Source organism: Pituophis catenifer, unplaced genomic scaffold (genome assembly GCF_029215685.1).
Source record: "Pituophis catenifer annectens isolate HBS135680 unplaced genomic scaffold, rPitCat1.0.hap2 SCAF_2, whole genome shotgun sequence".
NCBI classification, from domain to species: domain Eukaryota; kingdom Metazoa; phylum Chordata; class Lepidosauria; order Squamata; family Colubridae; genus Pituophis; species Pituophis catenifer.
In genome coordinates, this window is record NW_027256882.1 from 187,544,598 (window position 1) to 187,563,740 (window position 19,143).

The window sequence follows — 19,143 nt, forward strand, 5'->3', positions numbered from 1 at the left end:
GCAGAAGGAGGCTTTATTTGGAACTGCTGCCATTCTGTGAAGATATCTGTAACACCATCAAACATCCAGATCTGCCTATTCCAGGTCCTTGATAAGGACTCAATAGGTAGACAAAAATGCCAAACCTAGTCTGAACATCTGGCTCACTGTGCGATGATCAATAACAATAACAACAACAATGATGATTTTCCCCAGATTATATAAACATTTTTCTCTATGGAGACTGCACAAGAGTTTACAAAAGAAAAAACAGTTTTAAAAAGTATAGCATAGGGTGTCAAACTTGTGGCCCACAGGCCGGATGCATCATGTGATGGCCCTGCCCCCGCCCAGTTTAGCGAAGGCGAAAAAAGTCCCAATATGTCATATGACAACACCGTGATGATGCGAGTTTGACACCCCTGGTATAGCAGAATAGCAGTGAAATCCAGATTACTACTATGTATTAAAAAGAAAATGTGGTCATTCAATTAAAGTTTAAAGGATATAAGAGCATACCACAACCATCATTGACAACTATGTTAATTTGTGATCTTAGAACAGTTCAGTAAATTAACTCCTTTACCTCCAAGCACTATGTCTTAAACCAAACTTCATTTTTTGTTCCTATTTGACTATTTCATTCTGTAACTTTCCTTTAAAGTGGAAGAAAATGTCAATGTTTAAAGTGATTCTGATTACTGATTTTTTGATGGCAAACACAGAAAAATGCATTGTTTTTGATACAAATATGGATGTGGACAGAAGCTTTTTGACACACAAAAAGCAAAGTCATCACTGGAAAGCCTGTCTACAGACATAGCTTTAGAAAATATAAAGAATTGCATGAAATGAGAGTAAAATGGCAGCATGCACTTTTTATTTCTTTCATCCATTTATAAGTCACCTTAATCATGTGTATTAAATCCATAAAACAAATAGAACATGTAAATAATCAGTATCTATTTTGCTAGCCAATTATTTTGGGGAAAGAAACATGGAGAACTAAGAAATAAAATCTCAGTATTGCCTCAGGGCCATAAACTTCCCCCTAGGTCTGCAGAAAAAGCCACATTTCCCCCAAATGACAATAAGTTGGGATTGTGGAAACTTCAGGAGGGAGACTATACCAGACAGATACAGGCTACTACATAAAAGCCACATCTCCATGACATCATTTTAATAACAGGCAAGGAGAGCGCCTGCTTAACTAAATCTAAATGCTTTAACAAACTATGCCAAGTGAATCAAGATCAACCAAATCCATTCAGGTTAAAATGTTCCTAAGGCCAATCACATTAAACCAACAAGTGCATATAGTTTGTTCCTTTTTGCTTCACATGTTGCACAAACTCACTGTAGTTCAAGCAATCAGTGTATCTGAGCCTCAGAAGGTGACAGCCATTGGCTGCTCTGAGTTGAATTAGAAATCCAAGCATGATTTACCACCTGGTTAACACTTGTGGAGGTCTGCAAGGTAAGACTGGGGAGTTTGGAAACATTACAGAAGAAAGCAAACTCCTGTTATTCTCTTACCAATAAAATCACCTAGGCTTGTCCATCAGCATTTCCAGTGAATTTAAAGGAGCCTTTCTCTTTAAATCCTGCAGAAATATTTTCAGTCAGTTTTTTTTTTTTTTACCTCCAAGAAGCAAAAACAACGCTACCTGATCCTAATTCCATTCTGGCCAGGTTCACACGTTCATAAAGTGGCTTGTTTGAAGTTTAACAGCCAACCTACCTTGAATGATTAGGCCGCGATTCTCTCTCCATCCGGTCCTCCCTCCCCACCACTCAGGTCCTACCCAGGCCACTCCCAGTCAATTAGGCCACCTTTAACATGATAATGATTCGGGAAGGTCTGTCTGCCGCAAGGCGGGCCATAAAAGGTACCCCAAGGAGGCTGAGGGGCTTCTATAACTCTTCCCGTTAGGCTTCCGCGTTCCACCCATGAACGCCCCGCTGGCCATAAATACTGCTTATCGAGCCTACACCTCCGGAGTGGCGGTCCCCGGAATGGGTTATGAGCAGTATTACTGGCCTTCCCCAGAGGAGAAAGCGCAGGAGCCGGTGCACAGTTCGGAGGGGGGCCCTCCCCCAGAAGCTTTAAGTGACGTGGAGGAAAAGCCGCCCCACAAAAACCCAAGTAAGTCTCCAAGGGGAAGGACTCCGCTTCTAATATTTTGCCGGTTCCCTTGCCTGGGAATGGGAGCGAGTGTTCGCTCGTCGGTGCGAGTCTTCTCTCAGTACACGTGTGTAAATCTAACTGTTCTGGTTTGTGTACTTCACTGATTTACCTGACTCCGCTCCACGGTGTGTAATTGCACCAAGTCCTAGCCCTAGATGGAGCCGTTCGTTTCTCGAAGGGTCAGAGCCTCTACAATTGATTTGGGAAAGTCTTCCGATGGTTCAGCCACGTGGGATTGCAGCCCAGAGTAAAACGCACCGGCTGCAGTTTCACGTAACCCATGTTTTAAATCGATAGAGACTGAATTTCCATCGTGCTAATTCCATATAACCCGGTGCTGACAAACTACTATGGTGGATTCATAGAAGACTAGAAACGAGGAAAATTATGTGTGAGTCCAACTGTTAGTGAACTCTTTACTAGAACTTTGAATGAACATGGAGCTTTTAAGGAGCAACTTAAGCAACTAAAATCCCCTTTAGCGTTCGCACCTTGAAAGTGAAATCCTCCAGTGGCTCCATATTTACTTTGAAGTAATTAGGAGATGGGGAATGAAGGGATGAGACTGAAGCGGGGTCCTTCGCGGCTAAGAGTTCTTAATGGGATGAAATCGGGAGGAGTCGGCCCTGATTTCCAGCCTACCTTACTTAATCGACGCGCTAGAGGAAAAAAGCCGCCTCTAAAGTAAGGTGGTTGTTCGAGATTGGAATGTTTCCCACGAGCGACGTAAACGCAAAGAAAAGGAAGCTGGTGCTGGGAAGCGCGCCTGTTCTGTCTTGGGTGTATAGTACTTTCTTAAGTTTGGCCGACAAATTTCTTTTCCAAATTTGAGAGAGTATTCTGGCTTGTTTCCTAGTCTCATAAACTGCAATTATTAATATTCAGTCATGTGCTTTGCAAAACCAGTTATATGTTTAAAAACTAGGCATTTTGATGTTTAAAAGTGCACTTTTGTGTATTTTAAAACAATGGATATTGCTGTTATGAAATATTATGAAATAAAGTTTTAATATAAAAACATAAAGACACAGTCAGAATTTAGTTTCTTTAATTGAATGCAGTGTGTGCTGTCCACTCAGAAATAGTTTGAGCATTTTTCCTGCAAAATAAATGAAAAGATTTTTTTTTTATTTCACTAGGCAAAGATAAATTAAAAATTTGGAGTTTTTGGTGAAACAATTTGATATTAAACATGGCTAATATATAATTAGAGTTTTATACTTTTATTAATTGATGTTGACCCTAAAAAACTATTTAAATGTATCATACTGAATTAATTCCTTTCATTCTGGATGCACAATTTTTCAAATTGCAAAAATCTAAGAATTTAGATTTAGTTTCAAAGTCTGTACATCATTTCATCCCTTATGCACAGTAGGAAAATAGCTCTTTATTTACTTCTTTTTATATCTATAATCTAACTTTATTTGAGGACCTTGGTGCTCTCTGAGCTTGGTGGTTTTCTTGCAGATGTTTCATTGCCAAACTAGGTAACTTTATCAGTATTAGAAGGGAGTGGGGTTTGTTCTTATTTATATACACTAGTGACTTGCCCTGCCAGTGTTAGTAGTTTAGTAATGAAACCTCTGCAAGAAAACTGTCACCCTCAGAGAGCATCAGGGACCCGACAGTTTCAACCCTGAGCTATAAAATATTCTATCGATCTAATTTATTTAAAAGTCATCTTCTTTTGCCCTTAAATGCTGTTTTATGCTTGATTTCTAGATCTTTCTCCAAGTTCTGGAATATTAATTCTTTACACCCCCGACTCTGCTACCAGTCCCAACAGACAGTCCTCTTCTCCACAGCTCACTTTTACACCCCAGAAATGCAAGGAGGAAAATCCAGGAAGCAGGAAAGCCAAAACACGCACAGCTTTCTCTCAAGAGCAATTGGAGATGCTGCACCACCGATTTCAGAGCCAAAAGTATCTCAGTCCACAACAGATTCAAGAACTGGCTGCAGCCTTGAAACTCACTTACAAACAGGTAAGGACTTCTGACACAGCCTGAATTCAGCCCAAGACATTTCCATAATTATAGAGAGTTAGTTTGGTATAGTGGTTAAGACACCAGGCTAGATACCAAGAGAACATGAATTTTAGTCTTGCCTTAGGCAAAAAGCCAACTAGATGACCTAGCTCAGGCACTCTATTTGACCTAGAAAAGAGACAATGGCAAACTACTTCTGAAATTGAGCCAAGAAAATTGCAGGAACTTGTCCAGACGGTCACTAAGAATCAAAGGCAGAAAAAATAATTATATAATTATAATTATATAATTTATATAATTAGTATAATATAGAATTATATATTATGTGTGTATATAATAACAAGGTTGATGTGGGAGGAGTTTTAACTGGTCTGGAGGACATCAAATTTAGACAAGTCTGAATCCTAAGCCGAAATCTTCAGAATTAGATTTTGAGTTATTTTGACTAGAGGCTCTTAGGATCAGTCTTTAAGGTTCTCTTGGTGTCCCATAATCTTTGAGCATAAGTGCTTTCTTATTCTTTCTCTAGCTACATTTAAACTGCATTTCTCAATCATGTGAATGTTTAAAGTGAGATTGACAGATTCTCAAATCTGTCCTCTGAACAGTTTTTCCTAATTTTTTTTATTTCTGCAAAACTTGGGGTTCCTTCAAGCCTGCTGCCACCTACTGGGCCTAGCTAGTTGTAGGTAATGAGTATTGGTTTCCTGAGCAACAAATAACAAAATCATCGAAGTGCATTGTATAAGCCTGTCTAGCATCTTTTTTCCTCTTACTACATGCTGCCAAGAAAATAAGGATATCTGAATTGACTAGCTCTGCTGTTCATTGTTGGACAGCCAAGTGCCTTAGGGCAGGGATCCCCAACCCCTGGTCCATGTGCCTGCATCGGTCCGTGGGATGCCAGAAACTGGGCTGCTCAACTAAGCAAAGCCCCATCTGCGAGATGCAGGAAGCATGTGAAATCCTGCCACCTCTGGTCCATGGAAAAAACTCTCTCTGTGGAACCGGTCCCTGGTGCCCAAAAGATTGGGGGCTGTTGCCTTAGGGAAGATCACATGTTCTCACAAAGTAGAAATTATTTTTCATGTTGTTCCTTAGAATCTGGTGTTTAAGACTGCCTGCAATTCTTAAGGATAAGGGCTCCTAAGATAATTAAGAACCATCAAGATTCTAGCTGTGAATTTTATCCAGTCTCCTTTGAAAACACCTAAACCAGAGACCTATTACCACATTAAATTGTAGTAAATTTTACAATTTAATTTTGTCTTGTAAAAAGAAGCATTTTCCTTTACTATTCTCAATAAGTGCTAACATTATAAGAAGTGGAGGCAAATTCTTGACTTATGTCTTCCCTACACTGCATATTTTAAAAACTTCTGTAGTAATAAAAAATGTACACAGTATTCCAAGAGCCAAGTCTGCTGGAGCCTTCGTGTCCAGAAAAGGACAATGGCAAATGGTATCCTATCTTTTCACCACATTCCAGGTAAAAACGTGGTTTCAGAATCAACGGATGAAGTTTAAGCGAACTCAGAAAGAAACTCTGTGGATGAGAAAAGGAATGTGCCAAACTCAGGTAATTGGGCAACCCACTCATAATACCCATTAAAAAGATGCTCATTCTTTATTGTAGGTATTGTAGCCTCATGGTACATGGAATCATAGCTGACAGGTGAAGTGTATGTTTTGCATAAGAAAGATCCCATTGCTCAAAGCCTCACATTTTCAACTGGAACTGGAAAAATGCCTGCCATAAAACTTAGAATATGACTGGATAGAGGGAATGCTTTTGACCTAGAGGGAATATTGATTATAAAAACACCTTCTTCTGTTTTTAATCCCTATTGTTTAAGAACTGGGGGCTAATCCATATGGGGCTTTTTGAACAAAAAATGCATCAATACAACTCTTGTTTTGCTTGTTTCTCACAGAATAGTTATTTGGACATAAACCCAAGCTATCATGAAGGTTACAGTATTGGTGAGGCCAGGAACATCCATTCACTGGCTGCTGTGCATGAGAACTACATCAGCAATCAAAACTATAGCAGTAACCAAAGTTATAATAGTGACCACCACCAGGCCTACTGTAGTCCTCAGAATTTTTATCCAGTTGGTGAGGATGGGAGCTTCTTTGGAAAAGCTGGTGGGGCCTGTCATAGTCCACAAACCATCAACTATATCAACCACCAAAAGATGAATTTTTATCCTGGCTTCTCTCCAAGCATGGAGTATGCCACCATGAAGATGGAAGATGGGTATACCTTCCAAAATGCCTCTTCTGCTGCATTACCAGGACCCCCTGTCCTCCAGCACTATCAAAGTCCTCTACAAACTCAAGGACCACAGAGCAACTGTAACTCCTAAGCTTTCTTGCTTTTGTAGTCTTCTTTATTTTGCCAAAGTCACCTACCTCTTCCCACTCCCTCCAGCAAAGGGACCGTGGCACTTTTCAAAAGCTAGGCATAGACAAGAGTGTGTTTGTGTATGGGTGTAAGTGATTCTGAACTTGACTTTCATTACGTCTCTCCTGGCTGGCCTCTAGGAAGAGATTTAATATGGAAGGCAGTTCTCATTCAGGAAATGAGAATTCACGGAACATCAGAATTATTAGCTCTGTGCATGACTTGCCTTTAGTTCCCCCCCCCCATCCCTTAATGCCATTTTATAAAAAATTTAGCTGGAGTTCAGATACAAGTACAGTTGGGAATGTGGATTGGTTGAATTTTTCAACAAATTGAGATAATTTTGCATCTGGCCAATTTGAGATTTTTAATAGCATTAACAATTAAAATCCAGGAATCAATATGGTAGTGAATTTTCTTTTATGTGCAAGATTCACAGAATGAAGAGATAATTATGATTTAATGTTTATTGTCAGAAAAGTCAGTGTGGCAATTCTAAGGGAAAAAAATGCCTTTCAGTAGGCTTTCCATTCCACTTGCTACCTTGTCTAGATAGCCATTCACCTTAAAGACAAAAGACATTCTGACTGAACCTGAACCGTGAGTCATTTCCCATTTACCTGTTAATAACCTGTTCATTCCGCTTTGCACCTCATCAGATCAAGACTAGAGGTTTTTGTTTGTTTCTCCTTTAAACAAGTATTAGTTGCTTAGAGAATTATCAAGAATCTGGCATCATTGTCATTAGAATGCAATAGATATTATTATTAGCCAATTGAGAGAAGTTTCTATATTCCAGTTCTTTTTGCTGTGCAAAAATATATTTGTATGAGTGATTCATGCAGAAAGAGCATTTGTTGTAGTTGGCAGAAGTGTATTTCTTTCCTGTGAAACTTGGTGCTCTGTTTTATTTTTAATTAGTTCTACTTAACAATTTTTCAGTTCCATATCAGCAACCAAAAAGCCTGGAAGTTAGAAGAGAAATCTATTGCTGGCAGCTTTTCAGAATAAAAAGTTGTAAGAATATAATCGATTTCCAAATATGGGGAAGAAACTGGTGGAAGTACAGTTTTTTAATTCTTAAGTATTGCTTTTAATTGTTGGAAATTTGTTACAGGAAGAGCTCACACAACGTTAATCTGCAGCATTTTGCTCTGTTGTCACTAGTTTTTCAATTTATATACTGTAAGGGATTTATGCTACAGTGTTATAGTAAAAAGTGTGAAAGCTAACTAATGGGTTCTGTTCTTGAGCTTGATTTATTGTACATATTTTACTGACTTGGTGTTTGAAGGAGCCACTGAATCCGACACACTATTCAGTTCTGGAGTCTTAAGTTAAAGCACCCCTAATACATGATGCTCATTACATACCATGTTTCCCTGAAAATAAGACAGGGTCTTATTTTCTTTTGACTCCTGAAATAAGCGCTTGGCCTTATTTTTGGGGAGGTCTTATTTTTTTGAGGTGCAGGAAGAGTGAGCTCACCATACCTGGCAGTGGTGGGGGGGGGCACAGAGCTGCAACCATCGAAGCTGGCGAGTCCAACAACAAGCAAGGTTGAGGTGGGACACGTCAGGACAGCACTGGCCAGCTGCTTGTCAGCAGGCCGCTCTCCTGGCCACAAGTGGCACCGGCAGGCAACAAGGTGCGTGGCCAGCGCGAAGAACATGGAGGCGATGGTGGTGACGGGACTTCCGGCTCATCAGCTGTTCGTCCCTGTGGCTGTGCATGTGCTTCCAGCCATGCTTCCCAGGACTCTGCACCATGCCATTGGTCCAGCCATTCTGTTGAGTTTGCTAGGGTTTCCAGGAGCAGCCTCATGTCCCCCTTCCCCCCCCCAAGGAAATGGCAGGGACCAGCTGTGCACATGTTTCACAGGCCTTATTTTCGGGGGAGGATTTATTTTAGCACATGCGCTCAAAAGCCCGATTGGGCTTCTTATCCGGAGAGGTCTTAGTTTCCAGGAAACATGATATATAGGGAAGGAAGTCCCACCATTGCTCATTTCTACTGCCAAACTACTGTTGTTTTTCTTGGCACTAGTAGCACAGATTATCAATCCTTTACTAAGTAAAGCCTTGGTACTACAGTGGTTTAAAGCACCCTGTTATTAACACAGCTGCCTGCAATTTACTGCTGGTTCGAATCTCTCCAAGGCTCAAGGTTGACTCAGCCTTCCATCCTTTCTAAGGTAGGTTAAATGAGGACCCAGTTTGTGGGGGCAATAAGCTGACTTTGTATAAAATATACAAAAGTATGAAGGCTATTGCTTAACGCACTGTAAGCCGCCCTGAGTCTCCGGAGAAGGGCGGCATATAAATCAAATTAAAAAAAAAAAAGTGCCTAAACTAAAGTATTCTGGGCTGGCACCTGTCCAACCTCTCTATGAAGATTGCCAATGAAGGGAAAGGTGTCACTACAGGAGGCAACCTAGTATTCAGCTGAAATTTGATTTCAATTATTCTGTGTCCTGGACTTTGGGCATTTTTTTCTGGCCTGCAGCAGCTGATAACTATTCTGTCTAGGACTAGGACTATAATTAATCACTTTTCTATTCTTTGAGCCTCAGTAGCTATCCTCCAAGCATCAAACTGAACTGTGACTTGCCAAAATCAGGATTATGCATGTGAAAATGGAGAAAGTGATTTTTTTTTTGGTTCTGAATTTGTTTTCAGTTTCAAACGATAATCTTTCTGGACATTTCATTATCAGGAAGGGTAGATTTTTTTAAAAAATAAATCTCTGAGCATCTCTGAGGAGTTTCTATATAGAGTAGAATTGCTGTGCTAGAGAAGGTCTATCAGTGCCTCAGTGTCAAATCTCTTTCCATCAGTGCCAATAGTAGAGTCCCATAGTAATCTTGATGGACTGGGCATAGAATCTCAATAAATTTGTTGGCTAGACCATGCTTACTGAAGCTCAAAGACCAACACTATCCAACCTTGTAAACTTATACCATTTGACTAACATTCCAAAAGCAATTGAGAGGAGGGGAATAAATCTACATAAGGACAATTTTCAAAATCTGTAACCATATTAAAGCTCTGGGAGCCATAACTTACCAATCAAATGCTTTTTCAAAAGAAAATAATGCAGGCCAGTGGCAACAGCTGATGTGCTACCTGCCTTCAATTTCTAAATTCCTTGTGTGTCCAATAACACTTGGCCAATAAAGAATTCTATTCTACTCTAAATGATTTCCTCAACCCCAACTCTAGAGCCTGGACTCTGGCACAGGTCAAACAGTAATTTCACTAGTGAAGCTTCCTCTTCATTTTGATGAAATAATGGCCACATTTTTTTTCAATAACTATGCTTCTTAAAGTCTGTGCATATATTTGAAGCATTGCTTTCCTTTAGTCGCTAATCCATTAAAACACGATTAGTCTTCATTTTAAAGTTAAGCAATATGCAGAACTTTAGCATGTTCCTCAACTTGAGGGACTTTTGTCTGCTAGAATTTAAATTGTGTAATTGCAGCAACCACAACTCCAACTCCATTTTATTTTGCCTTTGTATTGGAGTGACTGGATTGAAGAATAATTGTATTTAATGATTTCTATTATGTGCCACATCAACATTTTGAAGTGGGGACTAAATTATAGACTGGTCATTTTTGAAACTTGGAAGTATTTGAATAAAAATGGTAAAAAAACATAGGGATGATGGTTGGGAAATGACATAACAAAAACAAATTTTTAAGCAAAGTGATACTACTCCCTCCAAGTCTTTATAAATGCTAGTCAAGCAGTACATAAGCCAATACCAACAAACCTTCATTGTCCCAGTGGAATCTTGTAAAAGACTATTCAGGAGCAAGACAATATTGAGATCACCATCTTATAAGTATTAAAACAGAGATTGAGTGAAGTATCCCCCCCGTCTTCATTACTACAGAAAAACAAGCTAGAAAACAATCAGAATAAAGTTTTGAATTATTTTCTAGTCAAAAGTTGCAAAAGGGGAATCTTACTGATAAAGATGGAATAAACGTATCCATTTCTTATTCGCACTAGCACATTTCACAGTCCAGTCCAGTCTATCTTCTTGCTAGAAGTAACAATAGTTCTTTAGCCCAAAGCATGCCTTTGTCTAGGGATGATCCATGGCAATGGGAGAAATAAGAGCACACAGTAATAATTTGAACTGCACACTGATTCTACTATAGGGAAGGAGGAATTTCATAGATAGAAACATTCACTGCCTGCATGACAGATTGCTACGGCGATCTTGTGAGACCCGGCCATGGAATGGAGTGTATGGGTTTTTAATGTTCTTTTTAAAAAAATTTACCGGATATTGTTCGCATTGTTGTTTTTTTTTGCTGTAAGCCGCCCAAAGTCCCTAGGGAGTTGGGCGGCATAGAAATGCAAATAATAATAATAATAATAATAATAATAATAATAATAATAATGACAAATACGCTATTCTAATAATTTTCTTCTCTAGCAGTTTATTACCTTTCTGCCTGTGGTAACAGATTGCCCACTTTTGTTTTGCTCCAGCATTTATGCTTTCAATAGTTACTTGATGTAAACAAAGTTGTTCATCCTTTCCCCATCAATTATCACCAAGTTTTTATCTTGGTGTTTATTTACCATACATTAGGCTGTTCAGGATACAAACAGTATGGAAAGCACAAAAAGTTTTGATTGCAACAATGTGGTACCAGTGTACTTTAAAAAAGTTTGCCTAAAGTCAGATAATCGGGGTCAAAGCACCCAATATAACCAATTTATTTGATACATATAAATGAAATAATATACTGGTAAGTATCTGTACAAACAACCATCTGGGTGGATGCGTTCTGTAATAAAGTTGGTGCTGAGAGAGAGATTAGTTCCAAATTAATCATTTATTTGGTCATCTAGTCCAAGCCCAACATCTTAGTACATTTTACTTGCCAAAGACCACACTTTTAAATACTACATTCATCTAGCTCTTAATACTTCAGTGTAATCTGGCCTTTACCGATGTGGCCCAGATACTTGCAAATGCCCTCATATGATCAAAAGATCTTCCTCTATTAGCTGTCATAGGTGTTCCGTTTTAGGGGAGATGTTTAGAATTCATGTATTGTTTTATTCTTGGAATATTGTAATCTGCCCAGAGTTTAGAGTGAGCTGTAAAATTTATAACAAAATTGATCATATAGTATCTAGTCTCTTGAGTATCAACTACTCAAATTTGCCCTCAGACACTTTTCACAGTTTGTCTACAATGACTACATGGTTAAAATGAACAAGTACTGAGAGTGAGTTGGACCACCATATAAATTTTCTAAATAAATTTTATGTAAATTAAAACAGTGGACAAAATAAAAACCCAAGACATTTCAAAAGCTACAAGTGGAATATAAATCCACCCACTGTACTATTTTCTTGCTTTGTTTTCAGAAATTATTAGCTATCATAACATTATACTTTAAAGCCTGTTCAACAAGATAGGTGCCATGGTTGTTAATGCTGGAAGCTACTAAGAGGTGATACTTTTCGACACAAAATTATAGCTCTCCACTCCAACCATTTATTTCCTGATATAAGGAATATATATCTAATATATCTATTTTCCATTTCTAAAACAGACCGGAAATCAGATTGAAATTGATATAATTAATCAAAATAATCCAAGGTTGCCTGCAACTGAAACTTTATTCCCTCTTTTCCATTATCTGGCTCAAGGATAATATGTCAGATGAAAAACAATCATTTGTCAAAGATTACAGAGAATACTTTCTGATGATACCAAGAATCCTATTTCATCTGCAGAGAAGCAGATACTGTATTATTTTTAGTACTCAGCAGATCCAGTACTTCACTAGCCAGAAAGGACAAAGATATAAAATACAATTTTATGATGAGGATTCCAACTTCCTCAGTTTAGCCATTGTCTCACATTAGTATAATGTAGCATAGTGTAGCATAGTGTAGAAAGGGAAGAGGCAGGTTTTAGTCCAAATTCAGCAGTGGTTAAGGTGGAGGTCCAGAAACCAGGAGACTGTGAGTTCCAGTCCCACCTTAGGCAGGGAAGCAGCTGGGTGATCTTGGGCCTGTCACACTCTTTCAGCCCAAACCACCTCAAAGAGTTGTTGGGAAAACTGGAGAAATATTATGTATGTTTGCCAACTTGAATTACTTATACAATAATAAAGGCAAGCTAAAATCAAATGTTGGGGATTTGGAGTCAGACATTCCCTCAGATCAGTTTACTTCAACAGGCTGCTATCTGTAAAACAGGAGGAAGATGCACTGCTATATGTGCACTCTTGAGCTCCTGAATGAAAGCAATACCAATCTCTATGGTCTTGTTAAGTGGTGGCTTTGAGCCACTCTGTCTCAGGTAAACTCTCTCACAATTGATAACATTAGGAGAAATTAAGGCAGTAAGTAAGGCAGAGAAAGTTTGTGTGTGAATATAACATACAATGAATTTAAAGGCAGTTCCAATATAGTTACCTCTATTTAACCACTTATTATAAAGATAATTGTTTTCTCTTGCTCATCTTCTTGCTGCAAAGGGTAGCAAGCTTTACATACCTCCCCTGCTATTTATGGACCCTGAGATCCCCTCAAGATTGCACAAAAATCCACAAAAATTCAGTGACTTCCAAATCACAGAGGCTGGATTTCACCATAGTTTTCTACAGAAGCAAGAGGTAGAGGAGGGAAGAGAGAGAGAAGAAGGAAAAAAGGAAGGAAGGAAAAAAGATAAAAATTTGGTAAAGCAATAACCTAAACCCCAGCAATGTAAATGGTTCTATCTATGGATTATTCCTGTTCTTGTCTCTGTGTTAGTATGTGTGGGCCAAAGAAAGAGGTGGAGATAAACACCCATGATATGCAAGAGATTGGGCAGGAAAAAAAATCATCTCCTTTTGCAAAGTTTCAGGGGCTCAGTCCATGCCTGAAGGAGAGGCAATTTTGCATTTCATTTTGCAGTAGCCTGAGGCTTTGGCACCCCATGCTATGTCTGCTCTTTCAGGAAACCTGGGACTGAGGATGTTGATTGAATGAATGGTCAGTCTCAACAAGAGTCAGTTTCAGTAATTCAGCTGGGGTGATTTCTTTGACATTTTCCTGACCTGTGGCATTAGAGGAAAAACTTTTGCATGAGAAACTGCAAAGTTTAAGCCTTAATGTTTGGAGATATCACTTCAGGGGACAATTAGAATGGCCCTGCTGTTCTGTCTCATTTTCACCCAAGTAGGGGGAAAATACCTTGCAGGCTTCTTTATAAGGATTACCAAGATTATGCATGCATGGCATTCCAGAGCATATAAATGCTAATATATATGATGATTTTGAACAGTGGTTGTGGAAAAGACTATAGGAAATCCAATTCATAAGGAAGTTGGAGGGCAAATGTGTCTATTTTTTTCTGGCACCAATTCATTTTAATTTGAAGTTTTAACATATCTTTGTTGTGATCAAATGTCTACAGTCGTGGCCAAAATTGTGGAAACCCTTTGGGAAAAGTGTATTTTCTAAAACTAGCTAATAACACCACTTATTTTGGAGTAGTACCGTAAAATTATATATCAATGGAAAGATAATTTAATCAAGAATATAATACAATAACTTTTATGAAGGATTTGCTATTAGAATAGCAGTTACTATTCTAGTAACTGGTATAAAGAAAAAAAGTGAAACAAGTAGAAAAAACAAGATATACAAAAATTATCACCACAGGGAAAAAAAAAGATATTCAAAAATTATTCAGTTAATTCAGTTAATGCTTAGTTGGGTAACCTTTACCATGAATACCGGCCTTACACTCCCATGGAGTGAACCAAGTCTTTTAGTTCTGCAGCTGTTATAATGTGAAACCAAGATTGAATGATTGCTTCTATTAACTGGGTTTTATTGCTGGGTCGCTTCTGACTAACAAGTTTCTTTAGTCGGCTCCATAGCTTTTCAATTGGGTAAGGTCTGGGCTATTCCCAGGCCATTCCAGCAGTGGAATATGATTATCTTGAAACTCCAAAAAAAAAAAAAAAGTGGTGTTATTAGCCATCAAACCTCAAAAATATACTTTCCCCAAAAGGTTTCCACAATTTTGGCCACTACTGTACTAAAAAAGTTCCACAGGCATATATCTCTTTCATCTGCAGAATGGATGAGTCAATTATTTAATAAAACTTAAACAGCTCATACATAAAACACATACACCAACATTTTTCCATTGGCTAAACCTCTCAAATGTAAAATTATGTAATGCTATAAAATTCAGTCCATCGGAAGAAATAAAGCAGAAACATACCAGACCCCACAGAAGTCTCTACAGCTATGCTGTATAGTAAATATACCTATACAATGGGAAAGGTTTGCCTACAGTATTCTATTTTAACTCCATTCCTGAGCTTTTAAAAATATACTGCTCAAAAAAATAAAGGGAACACAAGCAGAAGACATCCGAGATCTGAATGAATGAAATAGCCTTATTAAATACTTTGTTCTTTACATACAGTGGTTTATACACTGCTCAAATAACTAAAGGGAACACAAAACTACTGTATGTAATGAGCAAAGTATTTAATAAGGCTATTTCATTCATTCAGATCTCGGATGTCTTCTGCTTGTGTTCCCTTTATTTTTTTGAGCAGTGTAGTTTGTTGTGCAGATATTAAGCACATCAGATGAAATCCAGGTATGGAAATCAAATGATCAGGGAAGCCTCACTGGAGCCTTTAAAAACTTACTGCCACAAAGATGTGTGGGGGTCAACCTATTTTCCAAAACAGGTGGCAGGATAAGAAGCAATGGATGGAAACTAATCAAGGAGACAAGCAACTTAGAATTAAGGGGACATATCTGGACAGTTAGAACAATTAACCAATGGACTGTCTTGCCCTCAGAATTTGTGGATGCTCCGTCCCTGGAGGCTTTTAAGAAGAGACTGGACAGCCATTTGTCTGAAATGATATAGGGTTTCCTGCTTGACAAGAGTGTTGCACTAGAAGACCTCCAAGGTCCCTTCCAACTCTGTTATTCTGTGGTTATTATTACTTGGATTCCTGAATGGCATGCAAGCAGGTTCTTTAATCAAATATCTGAGGTTCAGAGGCAAATAGTCCTGATTCTCAGTGACTCTGGATGACCAGAAGACTTTGGCAGCAATTCTGCTTTCTCTTTCTCCAGGAGGCCTGAGTATATACCAGCTTGCACTGAAACTTTTCAAAGCCAAGACCCTGCCACAGCTTCCATATGGAGCTCAGCTAAACCTAGGCATCACCTATGATAGAGAGTCCAAAACTGCCTTCTAAGAAAGTTATTCTGAGAACTTAAATTTGTTCCTAAAGTTATTTACGTTGGGAGGGAGGGAAGAAGGAAGGAAAATGATACAGTTGTGCTCATAAGTTTACATACCCTGGCAGAATTTATGATTTCTTGGCCATTTTTCAGAGAATATGAATGATAACATGAAAACCTTTCTTTCACTTATGGTTAGTGTTTGGCTGAAGCCATTTATTATCAATCAACTGTTTACTCTTTTTCAATCATAATGACAACAGAAACTACCCAAATGACCCTGATCACAAGTTTACATACCCCAGTTCTTAATACGGTGTATTGCCCCCATTAACATCAATGACAGCTTGAACTCTTCTGTGGTATGTGTGGATGAGGCTCTTTATCTTCTCAGATGGTAAAGTTGCCCATTCTGCCTGGCAAAAAGCCTCCAGGTCCTGTAAATTCTTGGGCTGTCTTGCATGAACTGCACATTTGAGATCTCCCCAGAGTGGCTCAGGAGGTCAGGAGGTCAGGAGATTGAGATGGCCACTCCAGAACCTTCACTTTATTCTGCTGTAGCCAATGACAGGTCAACTTGGCTTTGTGTGTAGGATCATTGCCATGTTGGAATGTCCAAGTACGTCCTATGCACAGCTTCCGGGCTGATGAATGCAAATTGTCCTCCAGTATCTTTTGATAACATACTGCATTCATCGTGCCATCAGTTCTGACCAAATTTCCTTTGCCTTTGTAGCTCACACATCCCCAAAACATCAGCGATCCACCTCCGTGTTTCACAGTAGGAATGATGTATTTTTCACCATAGGCCTTGTTGACTCCTCTCCAAATGTAGCATTTATGGTTGTGGCCGAAAAGCTCAATTTTGGTCTCATCACTCCAAATGACTTTGTGCCAGAAGGTTTGAGGTTTGTCTCTGTGCTGTATGGCGTATTGTAGGCGGGATACTTTGTGGCGACTCAACCATGCAGCCCATCTTTCTTCAAGTGCCTCCTTATTGTGTATCTTGCAACAGCCACACCACATGTTTTCAGAGAGTCCTGTATTTCACCTGAAGTTATTTGTGGGTTTTTCTTTGAATCCTGAACAATTTTCGTGGCAGTTGTGGCTGAAAGTTTAGTTGGTCTACCTGACCGTGCTTTGGTTTCAACAGAACCCCTCATTTTCCACTTCTTGATTAGAGTTTGAACACTGCTGATTGGCATTCTCAATTCCTTGGATATCTTTTTATATCCCTTTCCTGTTTTATACAGTTCAACTAACTTTTCCCGCAGATCCTTTGACAATTCTTTTGCTTTCCCCATGACTCAGAATCCAGAAACGTCAGTGCAGCACTGGATGAAGGATGCAAGGGTCTGTCAGGAGGCCAGAAACTCATTGACCTTTTATACACACACACTAATTACATGCAAACAGATCACAGGTGAGGATGGTTACCTGTAATAGCCATTCACACTCCTGTGTGTCAACCTGTGTGCATGTTATCAGGCCACAATCACCAGGGTATGTAAACTTTTGATCAGGGTCATTTGGGTAGTTTCAGTTTGATTGAAAAAGAATAAACACAGTTGATTGATAATAAATGGCTTCAGCCAAACACTAATCATGAGTGAAAGAAAGGTTTTCGTGTTATCATTCATATTCTCTGAAAAATGGCCAGGAAATCATAAATTTTTGCCAGGGTATGTAAACTTATGAGTACAACTGTATGTTAAAAGCTGATTTTCAACCTCAAGGTTTGATACATCTTATTCTAATAGAAGAGAATATATGTAGCTCAACCTAAAAATGTGGACAATTAATGAGTGGAAAGGCTTGCCTCCAGAAATTGTTTGTGCTCCATCACTGGAGGTTTTAAAGAAAAGATTGGATAATAATTTGTCCAAGATGAAATAAGGATTCTTGTCTTGGGCAGGGGGTTGGAGTAGAAGACCTCCGAGGTCCCTTTCAGTCCTAGGATTCTATGAACTGCTTCTTGGTGATTTCTTGGTGCTCTTTGGGTTTGATTGCTTGCAGATATTTCATTACCCAACTAGATAACATAATGAGTATGAGTGAATGCTGGGTTTGCTGCAGGGGGGGGCTCTAAATTTTTTTTACTACCAGTTCTGTGGGCGTGGCTTATTTTGTGGGCGTGGCTTGATGGTCATGTGACAATTCTTTAGGATTTAGCAGAGGTACTGGTCTACCAGGCTTTTAACTGCTTGCAGAGCTGTACCGGTCTATTCATTTGTTTTTGGAGGCACTGGTCTACCCATTTATTTTTGCAGGCACTGGTCTACTCATTTGTTTTTGCAGGCACTGGTCTACCACCATACTGCCTTTTAACACTGATCAGCTGTAGGGTGGCCCTTTGAAGCCCCTCGGCAAGAGTTTAAACAGTTTTTTCCTTCTAGCCGATCAGCTGGGACTCAGGAGGCAGCAATAGATTGGGGGTGGGGCCAAATAAAAGGTAAGAATAACGCGGGGGGGGCAGAACCGTTCGGTGATGTCATATCGTCACCACTACCGGCTCGACAGAACTGGGCGGAACCGGGAGGAACCCACCACTGGTTTGCTGCTTGTTTATGTATAGTAACTTGCCCTGCCAGTTTTGGCAGAGGCGTGGTTTCCTCCTTGGTGGTTCCTTGATTATTCTTATTCCTGATAGACAAATATTTTTATTTCTGCATTCAGAAAATATAAAATAAATTACAATAACTGTTTTTTTCAGCTGAAAGGCTGATGTCCATAAGACACACACAAGCTATAATAGTTCTCAAAGGATCTCAGTATGAGACAAAGAGAAGAGCATAATCCTTGACTTTAAGGCAGCATTATATTTTGACTGATTTAGATTTTGTAGGTTTTTCATATTATTACTATTAGATATCTTGCTATCAGCTCTGCTGGAAGGTAAAATTTGGAAATTTATTTATTATGTACCATCAAGTTATTTTTTTTTTTTACCGCTAGCAATCACAGCAAACCCTAACCAAGTTTTCCAAGTGTTCGAACAGGGCATGGATTGTCACTGTAATTGAATTCATCTACTTGGCTGCTGGTCATCCTCTTCTTCTCTTTTCTTCCACTTTTCCCAGTATTAGAGCCTTGTCCAGAGAGTTCAGTCTTTGCATAGTGTCCAAATAGGATAATTTGAACTGGCCATTTGTATCTTGAGTGAGAACTCTGGGTTGATTTGCTTGATGATTCATTAGTTTGTTTACTTGTCTTCCCAGGTTATTCTTTGGCCTCTTCTTTAATATCAAAGTACAAAAATATAAATACTCTTCCAATTCTGCTTCTTTGAAGTCTGAATCTCACTCATAGAGTGCCACAGAGAATACT

The 19,143-nt window shown here is 39.0% G+C and overlaps 1 protein-coding gene across 1 annotated transcript; it reads left to right on the plus strand.

The window, feature by feature from the left end:
* Positions 1–1,929: 1,929 nt before the first annotated feature.
* Positions 1,930–6,527, plus strand: LOC139310986 (homeobox protein NANOG-like). Its single transcript, XM_070935295.1, has 4 exons — positions 1,930–2,125; positions 3,893–4,155; positions 5,648–5,737; positions 6,093–6,527. The coding sequence occupies exons 1-4, from the start codon at positions 1,930–1,932 to the stop codon at positions 6,525–6,527; spliced, it is 984 nt and encodes a 327-aa protein (XP_070791396.1).
* The last annotated feature ends 12,616 nt before the right edge of the window (positions 6,528–19,143 follow it).